The sequence below is a fragment of the Entelurus aequoreus genome, linkage group LG10, assembly GCF_033978785.1.
Source record: "Entelurus aequoreus isolate RoL-2023_Sb linkage group LG10, RoL_Eaeq_v1.1, whole genome shotgun sequence".
In the NCBI taxonomy this organism is placed as follows: Eukaryota; Metazoa; Chordata; class Actinopteri; order Syngnathiformes; family Syngnathidae; genus Entelurus; species Entelurus aequoreus.
Genome location: NC_084740.1, coordinates 17,213,027 through 17,233,026, shown reverse-complemented (window position 1 = coordinate 17,233,026; position 20,000 = coordinate 17,213,027). Strand labels below are relative to the sequence as shown.

General features: G+C 35.6%; 1 protein-coding gene across 1 annotated transcript in view; it reads right to left on the bottom strand.

Annotated features, from left to right (window-relative positions):
• The window catches only part of LOC133659120 (zona pellucida-like domain-containing protein 1), a 17,538-nt gene extending 1,885 nt beyond the window's left edge, over window positions 1–15,653 (bottom strand). The window contains exons 1-8 of the mRNA XM_062061853.1: window positions 15,640–15,653; window positions 15,320–15,453; window positions 11,381–11,607; window positions 11,122–11,306; window positions 10,979–11,051; window positions 4,098–4,195; window positions 3,941–4,021; window positions 3,682–3,853 (exon numbers count right to left, since the gene is read on the bottom strand). Coding sequence (XP_061917837.1) covers window positions 3,682–3,853; window positions 3,941–4,021; window positions 4,098–4,195; window positions 10,979–11,051; window positions 11,122–11,306; window positions 11,381–11,607; window positions 15,320–15,453; window positions 15,640–15,653 — 984 coding nt within the window. The remainder of the gene's footprint in view (window positions 1–3,681; window positions 3,854–3,940; window positions 4,022–4,097; window positions 4,196–10,978; window positions 11,052–11,121; window positions 11,307–11,380; window positions 11,608–15,319; window positions 15,454–15,639) is intronic.
• Window positions 15,654–20,000: the final 4,347 nt, after the last annotated feature.

Sequence of the window (20,000 nt, the reverse complement as noted above, 5' to 3'; positions counted from 1 at the left end):
CAGTAAGTAACTACTATGTGAACAGAAAATATGCTTGTTATTTACCAGGCAGACATTCAACAACAACAAAACAATCATGGTGCACACATAAATACAGTGGATTTTTAATTCTGGGGGAGGTAACTTTGACACTCAAACGGCAAAAAGAGAAACTAAATTCATGTTTGTGTACATTTTTTGCATGTTAGCTAGTAGACTCTATGTCACGATTGACATTGTCTTGTTTTTGTGTCGTCTTTGTAACACCGTTAAAGACACGGCAACAATTCGATCATGTTGAGTTACATTAACATATACCATAGCTTGTTTGTGTGTGACAGGAAGAAAAGCTCACTTAGGGAGAAATCGCTTGGCACCAGCCGTTCTATTTGAGCTGATATCACACCAAATTGGTGCCATTAGGATAATAATACGTTTAAATGCACAATGAAATAACTAACTGCCCTTATTGGTTTCCTGCACATTGATATTATTACACATTCAATAAATACAATTTAAAAGATTCATTAAAAACATGTGTACAATTAGACTTACAGTACAATGAAATATACTTGTTTAATTTAAAAAAAACACCTTCAGGTGACAAAAGCTGACATTTTGGTCTTTTCAGTACATTTTTGCTGTATTTTGGCCATCATTGTTCTTGTTACTTCATTATACACGATTTTTACTATGAGGGGCTTTTTAATGTTAAATTTAAAAAATATTAGTGTGCAATTTTTTTAATACCTCAAAACCAAACATGATATAAAAGTCATTTATCATTCAATTGGCGTAAAACATTTTCTATTTAACTTTTTTTTTTCTCAAATCTTTGCTCAAAATGTGTTTTAACCCTCTGAAGGTCTTTTGATCAAATTACGTCACAATTTTCAATGAATATAAAATTGCATAAGACAAGTTATTTTTACCCATTCAAACCTGAAACATATGATCAAAATGTTTTTAAAAGTGTGAAAAATGTAGAAAAAAATTGCATGTTCGGATGACGACATGCAATTGTATCACTTCTAAAACAATACCGATATAAGAGCCTTGAATATTGGCCGATGCTGTGCCTGAATGCACAAAGGTGCGCTTTGTTGATGTTATTGACTTGTTGGAGTGATAATCAGGCATATTTGGTCAGTGCATGACTGCAAGCTAATCCATGCTAACATACCTATTAGTCTATTTAGGCTAGCTGTATGTACATATTGCATCATTATGCCCCATTTGTAGGTATATTTGAGCACATGTAATATCCTTTACTTGTATCCTCTTTGTATATCATTTACGTTTGCATGTCTCATGACACATTATCTGTATGTAATTTTGGCTGCATTTCAGATAGTTGTTTGTGTGCCATGTTGTTCCAGACCACAGCAAACATTAACTAGCTTGCCAAAGATTGTAATAAATCTATTAAAAGAAGACAGCCTGCCATTTCCTTTAACGTGGGCACACACATCTATACCTTTGGCCATTAAAAGCCAGTAATTTCCAGGAGTTATCTCACCTTCTGAGTAGCCTCTGATTTACTAATGGTTTCTAATGTTGTAAAAATGTGTACAATAAATATTACATTTCAACATTTCTGTCAACGAATATTTACTTCAGCCTGCGACACACAGTCATTTTGATAGTAGTCTATTATAGCTAATGTAGACACTTACGTCATGTGTTGCCTTCATTATAACACTTATATAAGACTTTTAAAGTCATTTTGATAGTAGGCAATTATAGCTAATATAGACACTTACGTCATGTGTTGCCTTCATTATAAGACTTATATAAGACTTTTAAAGTCATTTTGATAGTAGGCAATTATAGCTAATATAGACACTTACGTCATGTGTTGCCTTCATTATAAGACTTATATAAGACTTTTAAAGTCATTTTGATAGTAGGCTATTATAGCTAATATAGACACTTACGTCATGTGTTGCCTTCATTATAAGACTTATATAAGACTTTTAAAGTCATTTTGATAGTAGTCTATTATAGCTAATATAGACACTTACGTCATGTGTTGCCTTCATTATAACACTTATATAAGACTTTTAAAGTCATTTTGATAGTAGGCAATTATAGCTAATATAGACACTTACGTCATGTGTTGCCTTCATTATAAGACTTATATAAGACTTTTAAAGTCATTTTGATAGTAGGCAATTATAGCTAATATAGACACTTACGTCATGTGTTGCCTTCATTATAAGACTTATATAAGACTTTTAAAGTCATTTTGATAGTAGGCTATTATAGCTAATATAGACACTTACGTCATGTGTTGCCTTCATTATAAGACTTATATAAGACTTTTAAAGTCCTTTTGATAGTAGTCTATTATAGCTAATATAGACACTTACGTCATGTGTTGCCTTCATTATAACACTTATATAAGACTTTTAAAGTCATTTTGATAGTAGGCAATTATAGCTAATATAGACACTTACGTCATGTATTGCCTTCATTATAAGACTTATATAAGACTTTTAAAGTCATTTTGATAGTAGGCAATTATAGCTAATATAGACACTTACGTCATGTGTTATCTTCATTATAACACTTATACACGACTTTTAAAGTCATTTTGATAGTAGGCTATTTTATATAATATAGACACTTACGTCATGTGTTGTCTTCATTAAAACACTTATATAAGACTTTGAAAGTAATTTTGATAGTAGGCTATTATAGCTAATATAGACACTTACGTCATGTGTTGCCTTCATTATAAGACTTATATAAGACTTTTAAAGTCATTTTGATAGTAGGCTATTATAGCTAATATAGACACTTACGTCATGTGTTGCCTTCATTATAAGACTTATATAAGACTTTTAAAGTCATTTTGATAGTAGGCTATTATAGCTAATATAGACACTTGCTTCATGTGTTGTCTTCATTATAAGACTTTTAAAGTCATTTTGATAGTAGGCTAATATAGACACTTATGTCATGTGTTGTCTTCATTATAACACTTATATAAGACTTTTAAAGTCATTTTGATAGTAGGCAATTATAGCTAATATAGACATGTCATGTGTTGTCTTCATTATAACACTTATATAAGGCTTTTAAAGTAATTTTGATTGTAGGCTATAATAGCTAATATAGACACTTACAGTATGTCATGTGTTGCCTTCATTATAACACTTTTATAAGACTTATAAAGTCATTTTGATAGTAGGCTATTTTTGCTAATATTGACACGTCATGTGTTGTCTTCATTTTAAGACTTTTAAAGTCATTTTGATAGTAGGCAATTATAGCTAATATAGACAATTATGTCATGTGTGGCCTTCATTATAACAGTTATATAAGACTTTAATTTTTTTGCGGTTCCAGACAGATGAGTTTTTTATATTTTTGGTCCAATATGGCTCTTTCAATGTTTTTGGTTGCCGGCCCCTGCACTAGCTCGAACTAATATTAAGGAATAAGTGCTCAGAGAACTTTAAGTTAAGTGTAGATGGAACTTTGTTGCAACAGAAAGTTAGCAGCTATTAACAGGTACTATTTTGTAGATAGTTGTTTTTGTATAGTTGTTGTGTACTATTGACTTTGTTTTGCTCAAACAATTGTATGTACCGAAAGAGACTAAGGAAGTAATTTCAATGTTGTGTTGATATTGTTAAAGTGGTCAATAGCATAAATACATTTAAAAAAATAACCTTGAAAATCAGCGAGACTTACCGGAAGTAGGACGCTACAGGTGGACACCTCACACAGCCTGGTGACACAATGCAGGTAGAACGTGGACACAGTCAGATTTTTGTGCTCCAAGAATCTAAAGGCCTCGAAGGAGAAGCGCGCCTCCTGAGATTCGCCGTTGAGCTCCACTTTGGTCTGGGCGTCACGTGTACATCTTAGGAGGACAAAGAGAAGCGTGGGTGTTGTCCTCCGGCAGACAAAGTGAAAGTGTCACGTTAAGTGGGACGCTTTGTGTACTTACCCGATGAAAAGGTCATAGTAGGCGTCGAAGTCGGGATACGGACTGGTGGTGGCGTAGCATCGATCCAGCAGCACGTTGAACCTTTGGAAGAGATCATCAAGTGTCTTTTCATGTCCACTCTTTTAAAAAAGCAGGATCACTAAGCAGGGCGGTTTACCTGTCTGTTAGATTGGTGGCTGTGACAGCAACATAGATCTTGGTCTTCAGCTGCAGACCCGTTGGTGGGATTGTAAGCGGATTCTGGTACTGATCATCCTGACCAACCAGACCAAATGCAAGTTATTCAAAGTTTTAAAGCACAGTGGTGGATCTAGGGGTGGGTGGTCGCCAGTTTTTTTTAGTATTTAGTTTCAGTCACTGTTTTTTCCCGACTTTTTGACACAGAAAAATTCCAAAATTGTTGACACATAGGAACAATTCACACTTTTTGACACTTTTAGAAAAAAAACAGGCTTTTCGACACTTAGAAAAAATCCTGACTTTTTGACAGAAGCATTTCCGACTTTTTTACACTTGGAAAAAATCCGGACTTTTTGACACTTGGAAAAAATCCAGATTTTTTGACATTTATAAAAAAATCCAGATTTTTTTACCAAAAAAATCCAGATTTTTTTACCAAAAAAATCAATTTTTGACACTTGGAAAAAATCACGACTTTTTGACACTTAGAAAAAATCCCGACCTTTTGACAAAAATAATTTCCGACTTTTTGACAAAAATAATTTCCGACTTTTTGACACTTATAAAAAATCCAGACTTTTTGACACTTATAAAAAAATTCAGACTTTTTGACAAAAACATTTCCGACTTTTTAACACTTACAAAAAATCCTAACTTTTTGACAGTCAGAAAAAAATTCTGACTTTTTGACAAATACATTTTCCAACTTTTTGACACTTAAAAAAAATCCCGACTTTTTGACAAAAAATAATTTCCGACTTTTTGACAAAAATAAATTCAGACTTTTTGACACTTATAAAAATCCAGACTTTTTGACACTTATAAAAAATCCTGATTTTTTGACAAAAAAAATTCCGACTTTTTAACACTTACAAATAATCCAGACTTTTGACACTCAGAAAAAAATCCAGACTTTTTGAAAAACAAATGTTCCGACTTTTTGACATTTAAAAAACTGTTAGATTGGTGGCTGTGACAGCAACATAGATCTTGGTCTTCAGCTGCAGACCCGTTGGTGGGATTGTAAGCGGATTCTGGTACTGATCATCCTGACCAACCAGACCAAATGCAAGTTATTCAAAGTTTTAAAGCACAGTGGTGGATCTAGGGGTGGGTGGTCGCCAGTTTTTTTTAGTATTTAGTTTTAGTCACTGTTTTTTCCCGACTTTTTGACACAGAAAAATTCCAAAATTGTTGACACATAGGAACAATTCAGACTTTTTGACACTTTTAGAAAAAAATCCCGACTTTTCGACACTTAGAAAAAATCCTGACTTTTTGACAGAAGCATTTCCGACTTTTTTACACTTGGAAAAAATCCGGACTTTTTGACACTTGGAAAAAATCCAGATTTTTTGACATTCATAAAAAAAATCCAGATTTTTTGACATTTATAAAAAAATCCAGATTTTTTGACATTTCCAAAAAAATCCAGATTTTTTTACCAAAAAAATCCAGATTTTTTGACATTTATAAAAAAATCCAGATTTTTTGACCAAAAAAATCCAGATTTTTTGACCAAAAAAATCCCGATTTTTTGACCAAAAAAATCCCGATTTTTTTACCAAAAAAATCCAGATTTTTTTACCAAAAAAATCAATTTTTGACACTTGGAAAAAATCACGACTTTTTGACACTTAGAAAAAATCCTGAGTTTGACAAAAAAAAAAGTCAGACTTTTTAACACTTAGAAAAAAATCCCGACTTTTTGACACTTAGAAAAAATCCCGACCTTTTGACAAAAATAATTTCCGACTTTTTGACAAAAATAATTTCCGACTTTTTGACACTTATAAAAAATCCAGACTTTTTGACACTTATAAAAAATTTCAGACTTTTTGACAAAAACATTTCCGACTTTTTAACACTTACAAAAAATCCTAACTTTTTGACAGTCAGAAAAAAATTCTGACTTTTTGACAAATACATTTTCCAACTTTTTGACACTTACAAAAAATCCAGACTTTTTGACAAAAATAATTTCCGACTTTTTGACAAAAATAAATTCAGACTTTTTGACACTTATAAAAATCCAGACTTTTTGACACTTATAAAAAATCCAGATTTTTTGACAAAAAAATTTCCGACTTTTTAACACTTACAAATAATCCAGACTTTTGACACTCAGAAAAAAATCCAGACTTTTTGAAAAACAAATGTTCCGACTTTTTGACATTTAAAAAACTGTTAGATTGGTGGCTGTGACAGCAACATAGATCTTGGTCTTCAGCTGCAGACCCGTTGGTGGGATTGTAAGCGGATTCTGGTACTGATCATCCTGACCAACCAGACCAAATGCAAGTTATTCAAAGTTTTAAAGCACAGTGGTGGATCTAGGGGTGGGTGGTCGCCAGTTTTTTTTAGTATTTAGTTTTAGTCACTGTTTTTTCCTGACTTTTTGACACAGAAAAATTCCAAAATTGTTGACACATAGGAACAATTCAGCCTTTTTGACACTTTTACAAAAAATCCTGACTTTTCGACACTTAGAAAAAATCCTGACTTTTTGACAGAAGCATTTCCGACTTTTTTACACTTGGAAAAAATCCTGACTTTTTGACACTTGGAAAAAATCCAGATTTTTTGATATTTATAAAAAAATCCAGATTTTTTTACCAAAAAAATCCAGATTTTTTTACCAAAAAAATCCAGATTTTTTTACCAAAAAAATCAATTTTTGACACTTAGAAAAAATCACGACTTTTTGACACTTAGAAAAAATCCTGAGTTTGACAAAAAAAATGTCAGACTTTTTAACACTTAGAAAAAAATCCCGACTTTTTGACACTTAGAAAAAATCCCGACCTTTTGACAAAAATAATTTCCGACTTTTTGACAAAAATAATTTCCGACTTTTTGACACTTATAAAAAATCCAGACTTTTTGACACTTATAAAAATTTTCAGACTTTTTGACAAAAACATTTCAGACTTTTTAACACTTACAAAAAATCCCAACTTTTTGACAGTCAGAAAAAAATTCAGACTTTTTGACAAATACATTTTCCAACTTTTTGACACTTACAAAAAATCCAGACTTTTTGACAAAAATAATTTCCGACTTTTTGACAAAAATAAATTCAGACTTTTTGACACTTATAAAAAAATCCAGATTTTTTGACACTTATAAAAAATCCAGATTTTTTGACCAAAAAATTTCCGACTTTTTAACACTTACAAATAATCCAGACTTTTGACACTCAGAAAAAAATCCAGACTTTTTGAAAAACAAATGTTCCGACTTTTTGACATTTAAAAAACTGTTAGATTGGTGGCTGTGACAGCAACATAGATTTTGGTCTTCAGCTGCAGACTTGTTGATGGGATTGTAAGCGGATTCTGGTACTGATCATCCTGACCAACCAGAATAAATGCAAGTTATTACAAGTTTTAAAGCACAGTGGTGGATCTGGGGGTAGGTGGTCATCAGTTTTTTTAGTATTTAGTTTTAGTCACTGTTTTTATTTAAATAAGAGGAGCTCGGAGTAAAGAGTAAAGCCGCTGGTCCTCCACATCGAGAGGAGGTCCGGGCATTTGGTCACTATGCCACACCAAACGCCTCACTGGGGAGGTGTATAGGACACTTTAAAGTTAAAGTTTAAGTACCACTGATAGTCACACACACACACTAGGTGTGGTGAAACTACCCTCTGCATTTGACCCATCGGGGGTCAGCAACCCGCGGCTCTTTAGTGCCGCCCTAGTGGCTCCCTGGAGCATTTTTTTAAAAAGAATTGCAAATGGAAAAAGATGGGGGTAAAATACAAACTAACGCAACAGTTTGTTTACATGTTACATCATTCTTTGTCTCATTTTGTCCACCAAACGTTTTATGCTGTATGTGAATGCACAAAGGTGCGCTTTGTTGATGCTATTGACTTGTTGGAGTGCTAATCAGGCATATTTGGTCAGTGCACGACTGCAAGCGTATCAATGCTAACATGCTATTTAGGCTAGCTGTATATACATATTGCATCATTATGCCTCATTTGTAGGTATATTTGAGCACATTTAATATCCTTTACTTGTATCCTCTTTGCATATCATTTAGTTTTGCATGTCTCATGACACATTATCTGTATGTAATATTGGCCATGTTGTTCCAGACCACAGCAAACATTACCTAGCTTGTCAAAGATTGTAATAAATCTATTAAAAGAAGACAGCCTGCCGTTTTCTTTAACGTGGACACACACATCTATACATTTGGCCATTAAAAGCCAGTAATTTCCAGGAGTTATCTCACCTTCTGAGTGGCCTCTGATTTACTAATGGTTTTTAATGTTGTAAAAATGTGTAGAATAAATATTACATATCAACATTTCCGTCAACGAAGATTTGCTTTAGCCTGAGACACATAGTCATTTTGATAGTAGGCTATTATAGATAATATAGACACTTACATCATATTTTGTCTTCATTATACAGTAACACTTATATACGGCTTTTAAAATAATTTTGATAGTAGGCTATTATAGATAATATAGACACTTACATCATGTTTTGTCTTCATTATAACACTTATATACGGCTTTTAAAGTCATTTTGATAGTAGGCAATTATAGCTAATATAGACACTTATGTCATGTGTTGTCTTCATTATAACACTTATATAAGTCTTTTATAGTAATTTTGATAGTAGGCAATTATAGCTAATATTGACACTTACGTCATGTGTTGTCTTCATTATAACACTTATATACGACTTTTAAAGTAATTTTGATAGTAGGCTATTATAGCTAATATAGACACTTACGTCATGTGTTGCCTTCATTATAACACTTATATACGACTTTTAAAGTCATTTTGATAGTAGGCTATTTTAAATAATATAGACACTTACATCATGTTTTGTCTTTATTATAACACATATATACAGCTTTTAAAGTCATTTTGATAGTAGGCAATTATAGCTAATATAGACACTTACGTCATGTGTTGTCTTCATTTTAACACTTATATAAGACTTTTAAAGTCATTTTGATAGTAGGCTATTATAGCTAATATTGACACTTAGGTAATGTGTTGTCTTCATTATAACACTTATATACGACTTTAAAAGTCATTTTGATAGTAGGTTATTATAGATAATATTGACACTTACGTCATGTGTTATATAAGTCTTTTAAAGTCATTTTGATAGTAGGCTATATTAGCTAATATAGACACTTACATCATGTGTTGACTTCATTATAACACATATAAGTCTTTTAAAGTCATTTTGATAGCAGGCTATTATAGCTAATATAGACACTTACATCATGTGTTGTCTTCATCATAACACTTATAAACGACTTTTAAAGTCATTTTGATAGTAGGCTATTATAGCTAATATAGACACTTACGTCATGTGTTGTCTTCATTATAACACTATATAAGTCTTTCAAAGTTATTTTGATAGTAGGCTATTATAGCTAATATAGACACTTACGTCATGTGTTGATAAATGATGAATGGGTTATACTTGTATAGCGCTTTTCTACCTTCAAGGTATTCAAAGCGCTTTGACAGTATTTCCACATTCACCCATTCACACACACATTCACACACTGATGGCGGGAGCTGCCATGCAAGGCGCTAACCAGCAGCCATCAGGAGCAAGGGTGAAGTATCTTGCCCAAGGACACAACGGACGTGACTAGGATGGTAGAAGGTGGGGATTGAACCCCAGTAACCAGCAACACTCCGATTGCTGGCACGGCCACTCTACCAACTTCGCCACGCCGCCCCTACGTCATGTGTTGCCTTCATTATAATACTTATATACGACTTTTAAAGTCATTTTGATAGTAGGCTATTATAGATAATATAGACACTTACATCATGTTTTGTCTTCATTATAACACTTATATACAGCTTTTAAAGTCATTTTGATAGTAGGCAATTATAACTAATATAGACACTTACGTCATGTGTTGCCTTCTTTATAACACTTATATGAGTCTTTTAAAGTCATTTTGATAGTAGGCTATTATAGATAATATTGACACTTACGTCATGTGTTGTCTTCATTATGACACTTATATACGACTTTTAAAGTCATTTTGATAGTAGGCTATTATAGCTAATATAGACACTTACGTCATGTGTTGTCTTCATTATAACACTTATATACGACTTTTAAAGTCATTTTGATAGTAGGCTATTATAGCTAATATAGACACTTACGTCATGTGTTGCCTTCATTATAACACTTATATACGACTTTTAAAGTCATTTTGATAGTAGGCAATTATAGCTAATATAGACACTTACATCATGTGTTGCCTTCATTATAACACTTAAATACGACTTTTAAAGTCATTTTGATAGTAGACTATTATAGATAATATAGACACTTACATCATGTTTTGTCTTCATTATAACACTTATATACAGCTTTTAAAGTCATTTTGATAGTAGGCAATTATAGCTAATATAGACACTTACGTCATGTGTTGTCTTCATTATAACACTTATATACGACTTTTAAAGTCATTTTGATCGTAGGCTATTATAGCTAATATAGACACTTACGTCATGTGTTGCCTTCATTATAACACTTATATACGACTTTTAAAGTCATTTTGATAGTAAGCAATTATAGCTAATATAGACACTTACATCATGTGTTGCCTTCATTATAACACTTATAGACAGCTTTTAATTGTTTGCGGCTCCAGACAGATTTGTTTTCTGGGTTTTTGGTCCAATATGGCTCTTTCAACGTTTTGGGTTGCCCACCCCTGCCCTAGGGGAACAACGTCAATTTATATTTGATGAAACGGGATTATATGCATGAGTGTCAGTGTTAATATTTGAATGGGTGATAGAAAAGTTGGCCCCCGAAAGTCAAAAAGGTTAAGAACTCCCGTCTTACGTCATAGAGCTGCAAGTTGAGCGTGCTGATGAAGCTGCCGTTGTTGTCTTGAATGGCCAAATTCACACCGGATCTGAAAGGAATCGAGGCAGAGGTTTCGTGAACGAGTGACGTTACACAGTGCCAGGGGGCGCTCCACTCACACGCCCAGCTGGGTGTTGTTCAGCAGATACTGCATGGGGTAGAGGCAGGAGAACTTGTAGTAGAGTTGCGACCTGTAGGTGATCATACCCGACGACGGGTCGATGGAGGTCACTTCGCCGGAGATGTTGACGAACTGGACGTTGGAGAAGTCGGCGAACGCCCCCGTGCCGACCTGGTTGATGATCTGCAGAGAGCGACGATTTCAATTGCCTTCGAACGTCTCAGGCTTTTATTTCAGATTGCAAAGCGCGCACGTACGTTGAAGTCATTCCCGCACAACGTCAAGGAGCTCTCGTTTATGGGGAAGCTGAACTTCAACACGGGCGGGTCAGCGGTCCAGTCGGCCTCCCCAAAACATTCGTTTTTAGTGTACTCGTTATTGAGCACCATCTGCGACTCGTTGTAGAGCTCTTGGTACATGGGGCAAAGGTAGATACTCAGGTCCATGTGCTCGGTGCCACACACCACCGTTATGTCAGAGTTTTCTGGGTCAAAACAACAGGGGTATCATTTAAGTTTGGGGGGTCTTCAGAAACACAAGAACTTCCAAAATATATTACAGCCGTGTTGCTTCTCGGGACGGTTTTGGCCTAAAAGGCTCCGTCTCAAAGAGTGTAAAACCCCATCTGCACCCAACTTCAGGAACTGGTTAAATCAGGGGTGTCCAAACTTTTTCCATTTTGATATTTTTTACATTTAGGCCTCCACTCAGGGGGACCCCAAAGGGTTTTGGTCAAAAAAAATATTAAAAATGTGTCATTATTCAGTATTATTATTTGTATTACTATTTAAGTTTTAAATCTCTAGATCAGGGGTCACCAACCTTTTTGAAAGCAAGATCTACTTCTTGGGTACTGATTAATGCGACGGGCTACCAGTTTGATACACACTTCAATAAATTGCCAGAAATAGCCAATTTGCTCAATTTACCTTTAACTCTATGTTATTATTAATAATTAATGACATTTACACTTAATTGAACGGTTTAAAAGAGGAGAAAACACGAAAAAAATGACAATTCTATTTTGAAACATAGTTTATCTTCAATTTTGACTCTTTAAAATTCAAAATGCAACCGAAAAAAAGAAGAAAAAAAACTAGCTAATTCGAATCTTTTTGAAAAAATTTAAAAAAGAATTTATGGAACATCATTAGTAATTTTTCCTGATTAAGATTAATTTTAGAATTTTGATGACATGTTTTAAATAGGTTAAAATCCAATCTACACTTTAACAAATTGGACCAAGCTATATTTATAACAAAGACAAATCATTATTTCTTCTAGATTTTCCAGAACAAAAATTTAAAAATAAATTCAAAAGACTTTGAAATAAGATTCAAAATTGATTCTACAGATTTTCTAGATTTGCCAGAATAATTGTTTTGAATTTTAATCATAATAAGTTTGAAGAAATATTTCACAAGTATTCTTTGTTGAAAAAACAGAAGCTAAAATGAAGAATTAAATTAAAATGTATTTATTATTCTTTACAATAAAAAAAAAAATTTACTAACATTGATTAAAATTATCAGGAAAGAAGAGGAAGGAATTTAAAAGGTAAAAAGGTATATGTGTTTAAAAATCCTAAAATCATTTTTAAGGTTGTATTTTTTTCTCTAAAATTGTCTTTCTGAAAGTTATAAGAAGCAAAGTGAAAAAATTAATGAATTTATTCAAACAAGTGAAGACCAAGTCTTTAAAATATTTTTTTCTATTTGAGTTTTGTCTCTCTTAGAATTAAAAATGTCGAGCAAAGCGAGACCAGCTTGCTAGTAAATAAATACAATTTAAAAAATAGAGGCAGCTCACTGGTAAGTGCTGCTATTTGAGCTACTTTTAGAACAGTCCAGCGGGCTACTCATCTGGTCCTTACGGGCTACCTGGTGCCCGCGGGCACCACGTTGGTGACCCCTGCTCTAGATCAACACTAGGTATATCTATCTGTCAATATAACCTTTTTAAAGATTTAAGTTGTATGCTCTTTTTGTCTAAGAAAACCCTGTTTTTTTATGGAAAAAACACAAAATATGCAATATTTTCACCCAATAACATTTTTAAGTGGAATATTTGAGATGATATAATAATGGGAGCCTTAAAAAGGTCAATAACTCATAACACCATTGATTTTAATTCATTATTATTTTTGAGCAATGACCCTTAAAAACAAATCACACTAAAATTATTGGGGATCCAAAAGGGTCCTACTCATTAAAGTGTTAAAAAATAAATTATAATTTTTTTCTACTGGGAGGGGCGGCGTGGCGAAGTTGGTAGAGTGGCCGTGCCAGCAATCGGAGGGTTGCTGGTTACTGGGGTTCAATCCCCACCTTTTACCATCCTAGTCACGTCCGTTGTGTCCTTGGGCAAGACACTTCACCCTTGCTCCTGATGGGTCGTGGTTAGGGCCTTGCATGGCAGCTCCCGCCATCAGTGTGTGAATGTGTGTGTGAATGGGTGAATGTGGAAATAGTGTCAAAGCGCTTTGAGTATCTTGAAGGTAGAAAAGCGCTATACAAGTATAACCCATTTATTTATTTATTTACTGTTTACTTTTAACACAATAATCTCGAGATCAACTTCAGGTTTATCCGTCAATTATAAGTTTTTTATGTTTTTTTGTTTGTTCATTTTAGGCCCTTCTTTAAAAAAAAAAACAGCTTAGTTTTTTATATGGCAAACACAAAATATGCAACATTTTCCCCCAAAAAATATCTCAAAGTGGAATATTTAATGTGACGTAATTGGAGATTTAAATAGGTCAGTAATTCATGACACTGATTTTGATTAATATTATTTTTTAAAGAAAGAAACAGCCTGCAAGGCAACTTTGTGTTAGTAGAGTAAACATTGCAACATTTTCTTGTTACATTTCACCTGTTTGCTCTTTTATACCACTTTATATGTTTTTTTTATTTTTTTCAATCGTATTTTTAAAATGTGCCGTGGGGCCGTTAAAAAATGACCTGCGGGCCGCAAATGGCCCCCGGGCCGCACTTTGGACACCCCTGTGTTAAATGAACTTGTGAACGTAATGACTCTTGAAAAAATAAGATTTATAAACTCTACAAATATTTGTAGTGTAATAATGCTCATTGTCATTTCTGTATTATTATTTATTTCACTAACTGCTTCTTTGCTATCACTTTTACCATCATATTTATACATATCCTATTTGCTGATGTTGCTCTATTATTGTTGTTGTTGTTGTTATTGTTGTGTTGGCTGTTGTTGTTGTTGTCTCTATGCCTTATCCCCCTCTTGTACCCACAATTTCCCCCTCTGTCTTCCTTTTTTTCTCTTTCTATCCCCTCCTGCCCCGGCCCGGCTGCACCAAATAATACTATATAAACCCATTTAATAATGTCAAATACAAATAAGGCAACAAGAGAAGTATCCCATACACTTTTGTAAAGTAAATTTGTACAGCCGATATGGGCATCTACATCAACTATATGATTTGCCTGAGAAGCTGAACAGGACAAAAAAAATTAAAAAATTAAATAAAAAATAAATGAATAAACGCTACAAATATGAATAAATGGGAACTAACCTGTAAGCCTTTACTGACATAAATTGAATCATAACCTATAGACATTTTTTAAAAATTGCTGTATCTTTTTTGTAGTTTAATTCCTTTTTTAATGTTATTTTTTGTATTGTTCCCACACTACTATTGATTTTTTTGTGTCACTTTTGATATGGTTTTGTCACGGTTTATATATATATATTTTTTTTTACAACTGATCAAGCCACGAAAATGTGACTTTCTTCTTCTCTTTTAAGTGTGAAGGGTGGAGAGGTCCCCCGGAGGTGATCTGGTGATCACTTACTGAGGATCCTTGATGCCGAGGAATATTCATCCATCTTGCTATGGTCTGGAAGATCTGCTGATCATGAGCCAGTGCAGGATGGATGGATATATACAATATCTAGGTACTTTTTCTAATAACGTCCATACTGTAAACCTTGAGTTGTTAAAGCCCAAGTGCACCTCTCTCCTCAAGCGTGCATGTGAGTGCGGCTGAGTGGATGTGTGCATGTATGAAGTGTCTGAGTGAGCAAAGTATGACTTTGAAATGGGATTTTCACTGGAAAATTCAATAAAATATATTTGCAGAGGGAAAAAAAACTAAACAAGACAACAACAATGTGTAAACAATTCACTTTAAGTGTGACGGTATGAGATCTGTACATACCAGGTGGTCTGTTTGTGGGGCTAGTAATGCACTCTGCTGGAATCTGAGCCTCGGTCCTCAAAATGAGTCCAAGCTGGCACACAAGGAGGACCAACCTTGTTACCCTGGACAAATCAGCAGAAAAGAAAGAAGAACTTAAGTACAGTAAATAAATATCCACATCATTGCAACATGAGGATCCATGCACAAAAATTTTTTGTTTTAAGTCTATTAAATTGAACAAACCCTCTCCAAATTTCATTTTAAAATATAATTTACGTAAAACTATAAGCCATGATGAGATAAAAACAAGCATTTTTTTTAAAAGAAAGAGGTCTCACCTGTAAATCCTCATATTGCGTCTCCCAGTGGTGCACCACCAAAGACTCATTTATACTGTCGCCGACAGGGCGTGTGTGGCAGTCCATCGGACAATAGCGCAACATGAGCTGTAACTTTAACATCGCCGTTTTGTTTCTACATTTTATACCTTGAAATTAGAATACTCTTCCAATGCAATTCATCAGCGGCCAACATTACGTACACCGAATAACATTCAATACCATAATTCTGGCATGTGTAAGGACAGTCATGCTCCGTCGGAGAAGTACTGCCCGCACTAAGCAATATGTTCCAGTATTCATTATACAGTTTGCAGCGATGAAAGAGAAGTGCATTGAACGTTTTTCTAATGTTTCGGTCTTCTCAGGTTTGCCCAATGACATAATTCAATGTTCTCCACAAATTTCACTCAGACATTAGCATTTGTGTCAATGCAGAATTGTTGGTGCTCGTATAGCTAGATAGATGGATTACGATTCTGATTACGATTCTTGGGATGGTGATTCCATTTGGAATCGATTCTCAATTCAACATGATTCTCGTAATATATTATTTTGGTCTACAAATGCCAATGACATATTTTGCCTGAACATTTTTTTCCTTTTTTTAAATGATCACCGAATGTTAATTCATCGAGTAAAAATGGCAGCTTTACAATACTTAGGGTAGAAATTTACAAAGACATTAAGAAGACATACAAAAACCATACTAAAAAAAGGAAAACAGAAAAAATTTATTAAATCAATATTAGTATCAAAATAATATGATAGTATAAAAGAATCAATAATAATATAATCATCAATATAGCTGTTTATTGCTGTTGATCCAAAAATTAATTCTTAAAAAGAAAAATTACATATATATATATATATATATATATATATATATATATATATATATATATATATATATATATATATATATATATATATATATATATATGTGTGTGTGTGTGTGCGTGTGTGTGTATATATATACTGTATATATGTGTATGTATGTATGTATATATATATATATATATATATATATATATATATATATATATATATATATATATATATATATATATATATATATATATATATATATATATATATATATATATATATATATAATATATTGATCACCCCCGGTTGGGTCGCTTGGAGGAGGGCGTATGACCAGTTGAGAGACCCGAAACGCCCGGTGAATCCAAGAGGTCACTGAGGATGTGTCCAGACTAAGCATCAGTAGATGTATGTACACAGTATATATATATATATATATATATATATATATATATATATATATATATATATATATATATATATATATATATATATATATATATATATATATATATATATATATATATATATATATATGTATGTATATATATATATATATATATATATATATATATATATATATATATATATATATATATATATATATATATATATATATATATATATATATATGTACAGTTGTGCTCATAGGTTTACATACCCTGGGAGAATTTATGATTTCTTGGCCATTCTTCAGAGAATATGAATGATAACACAAAAACCTTTCTTCCACTCATGCTTAATGGTTGTGTGAAGCTATTTATTGGCAAACAACTGTGTTTACGCTTTTAAAAACAAATTGACATAAGAAAGTACCCAAATGACCCTGATCAAAAGTTTACATACCCCAGTGACTTTGATCTTATAACATGCACAAAAGTTGACACAAACAGGTTTGAATGGCTAATCAAGGTTCCAATCCTCACCTGTGACATGTGTGTTTGTAATTAATGTGTGTGTATAAAAGGTCAGTGAGTTTCTGGGCTTCTGACAGACCATTGCATCTTTCATCCAGTGCTGCACAGATGTTTCTGGATTCTGAGTCATGGGGAAGGCAAAAGAATTGTCAAAGGATCTGCGAGAAAAAGGTAATTAAACTGCATAAAACAGGAAAGGGGTATAAAAAGATATCCAAGGAATTGAGAATGTCAATCAGCAGTGTTCAAACACTGATTAAGAAGTGGAAAATGAGGGATTCAGGTAGACCAGCAAAGATTTCAGCCACAACTGCCAGGAAAATTGTTCGAGATTCAAAGAAAAATCCACAAATAACTGAAATACAGCTGAAATACAGGACTCTCTGAAAAATTGTGGTGTGGCTGTTTCAAGATGCACAATAAGGAGGCACTTAAGGAAAAATGGGCTGCATAGTATATATATATATATATATATATATATATATATATATATATATATATATATATATATATATATATATATATATATATATATATATATATATATATATATATCCATCCATCCATCCATCCATCTTCCTCCGCTTATCCGAGGTCGGGTCGCGGGGGAAGCAGCCTAAGCAGGGAAACCCAGACTTCCCTCTCCCCAGCCACTTCGTCCAGCTCCTCCCGGGGGATCCCGAGGCGTTCCCAGGCCAGCCGGGAGACATAGTCTTCCCAACGTGTCCTGGGTATTCCCCGTGGTCTCCTACCGGTTGGACGTGCCCTAAACACCTCCCGAGGGAGGCGTTCGGGTGGCATCCTGACCAGATGCCCGAACCACCTCATCTGGCTCCTCTCGATGTGGAGGAGCAGTGGCTTTACTTTGAGCTCCCCCCGGATGGCAGAGCTTCTCACCCTATCTCTAAGGGAGAGCCCCGCCACCCGGCGGAGGAAACTCATTTCGGCCGCCTGTACCCGTGATCTTGTCCTTTCGGTCATGACCCAAAGCTCATGACCATAGGTGAGGATGGGAACGTAGATCGACCGGTAAATTGAGAGCTTTGCCTTCCGGCTCAGCTCCTTCTTCACCACAACGGACCGATACAGCGTCCGCATTACTGAAGACGCCGCACCGATCCGCCTGTCGATCTCACGGTCCACTTTTCCCCCACTCGGGAACAAGACTCCTAGGTACTTGAACTCCTCCACTTGGGGCAGGGTCTCCTCCCCAACCCGGAGATGGCACTCCACCCTTTTCCGGGCGAGAACCATGGACTCTGACTTGGAGGTGCTGATTCTCATCCCAGTCGCTTCACACTCGGCTGCGAACCGATCCAGTGAGAGCTGAAGATCCTGGCCAGATGAAGCCATCAGGACCACATCATCTGCAAAAAGCAGAGACCTAATCCTGCAGCCACCAAACCAGATCCCCTCAACGCCCTGACTGCGCCTAGAAATTCTGTCCATAAAAGTTATGAACAGAATCGGTGACAAAGGGCAGCCTTGGCGGAGTCCAACCCTCACTGGAAACGTGTCCGACTTACTGCCGGCGATGCGGACCAAGCTCTGGCACTGATCGTACAGGGAGCGGACAGCCACAATCAGACAGTCCGATACCCCATACTCTCTGAGCACTCCCCACAGGACCTCCCGAGGGACACAGTCGAATGCCTTCTCCAAGTCCACAAAGCACATGTAGACTGGTTGGGCAAACTCCCATGCACCCTCAAGGACCCTGCCGAGAGTATAGAGCTGGTCCACAGTTCCACGACCAGGACGAAAACCACACTGTTCCTCCTGAATCCGAGGTTCGACTATCCGGCGTAGCCTCCTCTCCAGTACACCCGAATAGACCTTACCGGGAAGGCTGAGGAGTGTGATCCCACGATAGTTGGAACACACCCTCCGGTTCCCCTTCTTAAAGAGAGGAACCACCACCCCGGTCTGCCAATCCAGAGGTACCGCCCCCGATGTCCACGCGATGCTGCAGAGTCTTGTCAACCAAGACAGCCCCACAGCATCCAGAGCCTTAAGGAACTCCGGGCGGATCTCATCCACCCCCGGGGCCTTGCCACCGAGGAGCTTTTTAACTCCCTCAGCAACCTCAGCCCCAGAAATAGGAGAGCCCACCACAGATTCCCAAGGCACTGCTTCCTCATAGGAAGACTTGTCGGTGGGATTGAGGAGGTCTTCGAAGTATTCCCTCCACCGATCCACAACATCCGCAGTCGAGGTCAGCAGAACACCATCCGCACCATACACGGTGTTGATAGTGCACTGCTTCCCCTTCCTGAGGCGGCGGATGGTGGTCCAGAATCGCTTCGAAGCCGTCCGGAAGTCGTTTTCCATGGCCTTGCCGAACTCCTCCCATGTCCGAGTTTTTGCCTCCGCGACCGCTGTAGCCGCACACCGCTTGGCCTGTCGGTACCTGTCTGCTGCCTCCGGAGTCCCATGAGCCAAAAGAACCCGATAGGACTCCTTCTTCAGCTTGACGGCATCCCTCACCGCCGGTGTCCACCAACGGGTTCTAGGATTACCGCCACGACAGGCACCAACTACCTTGTGGCCACAGCTCCAATCAGCCGCCTCGACAATAGAGGTGCGGAACATGGTCCACTCGGACTCAATGTCCAG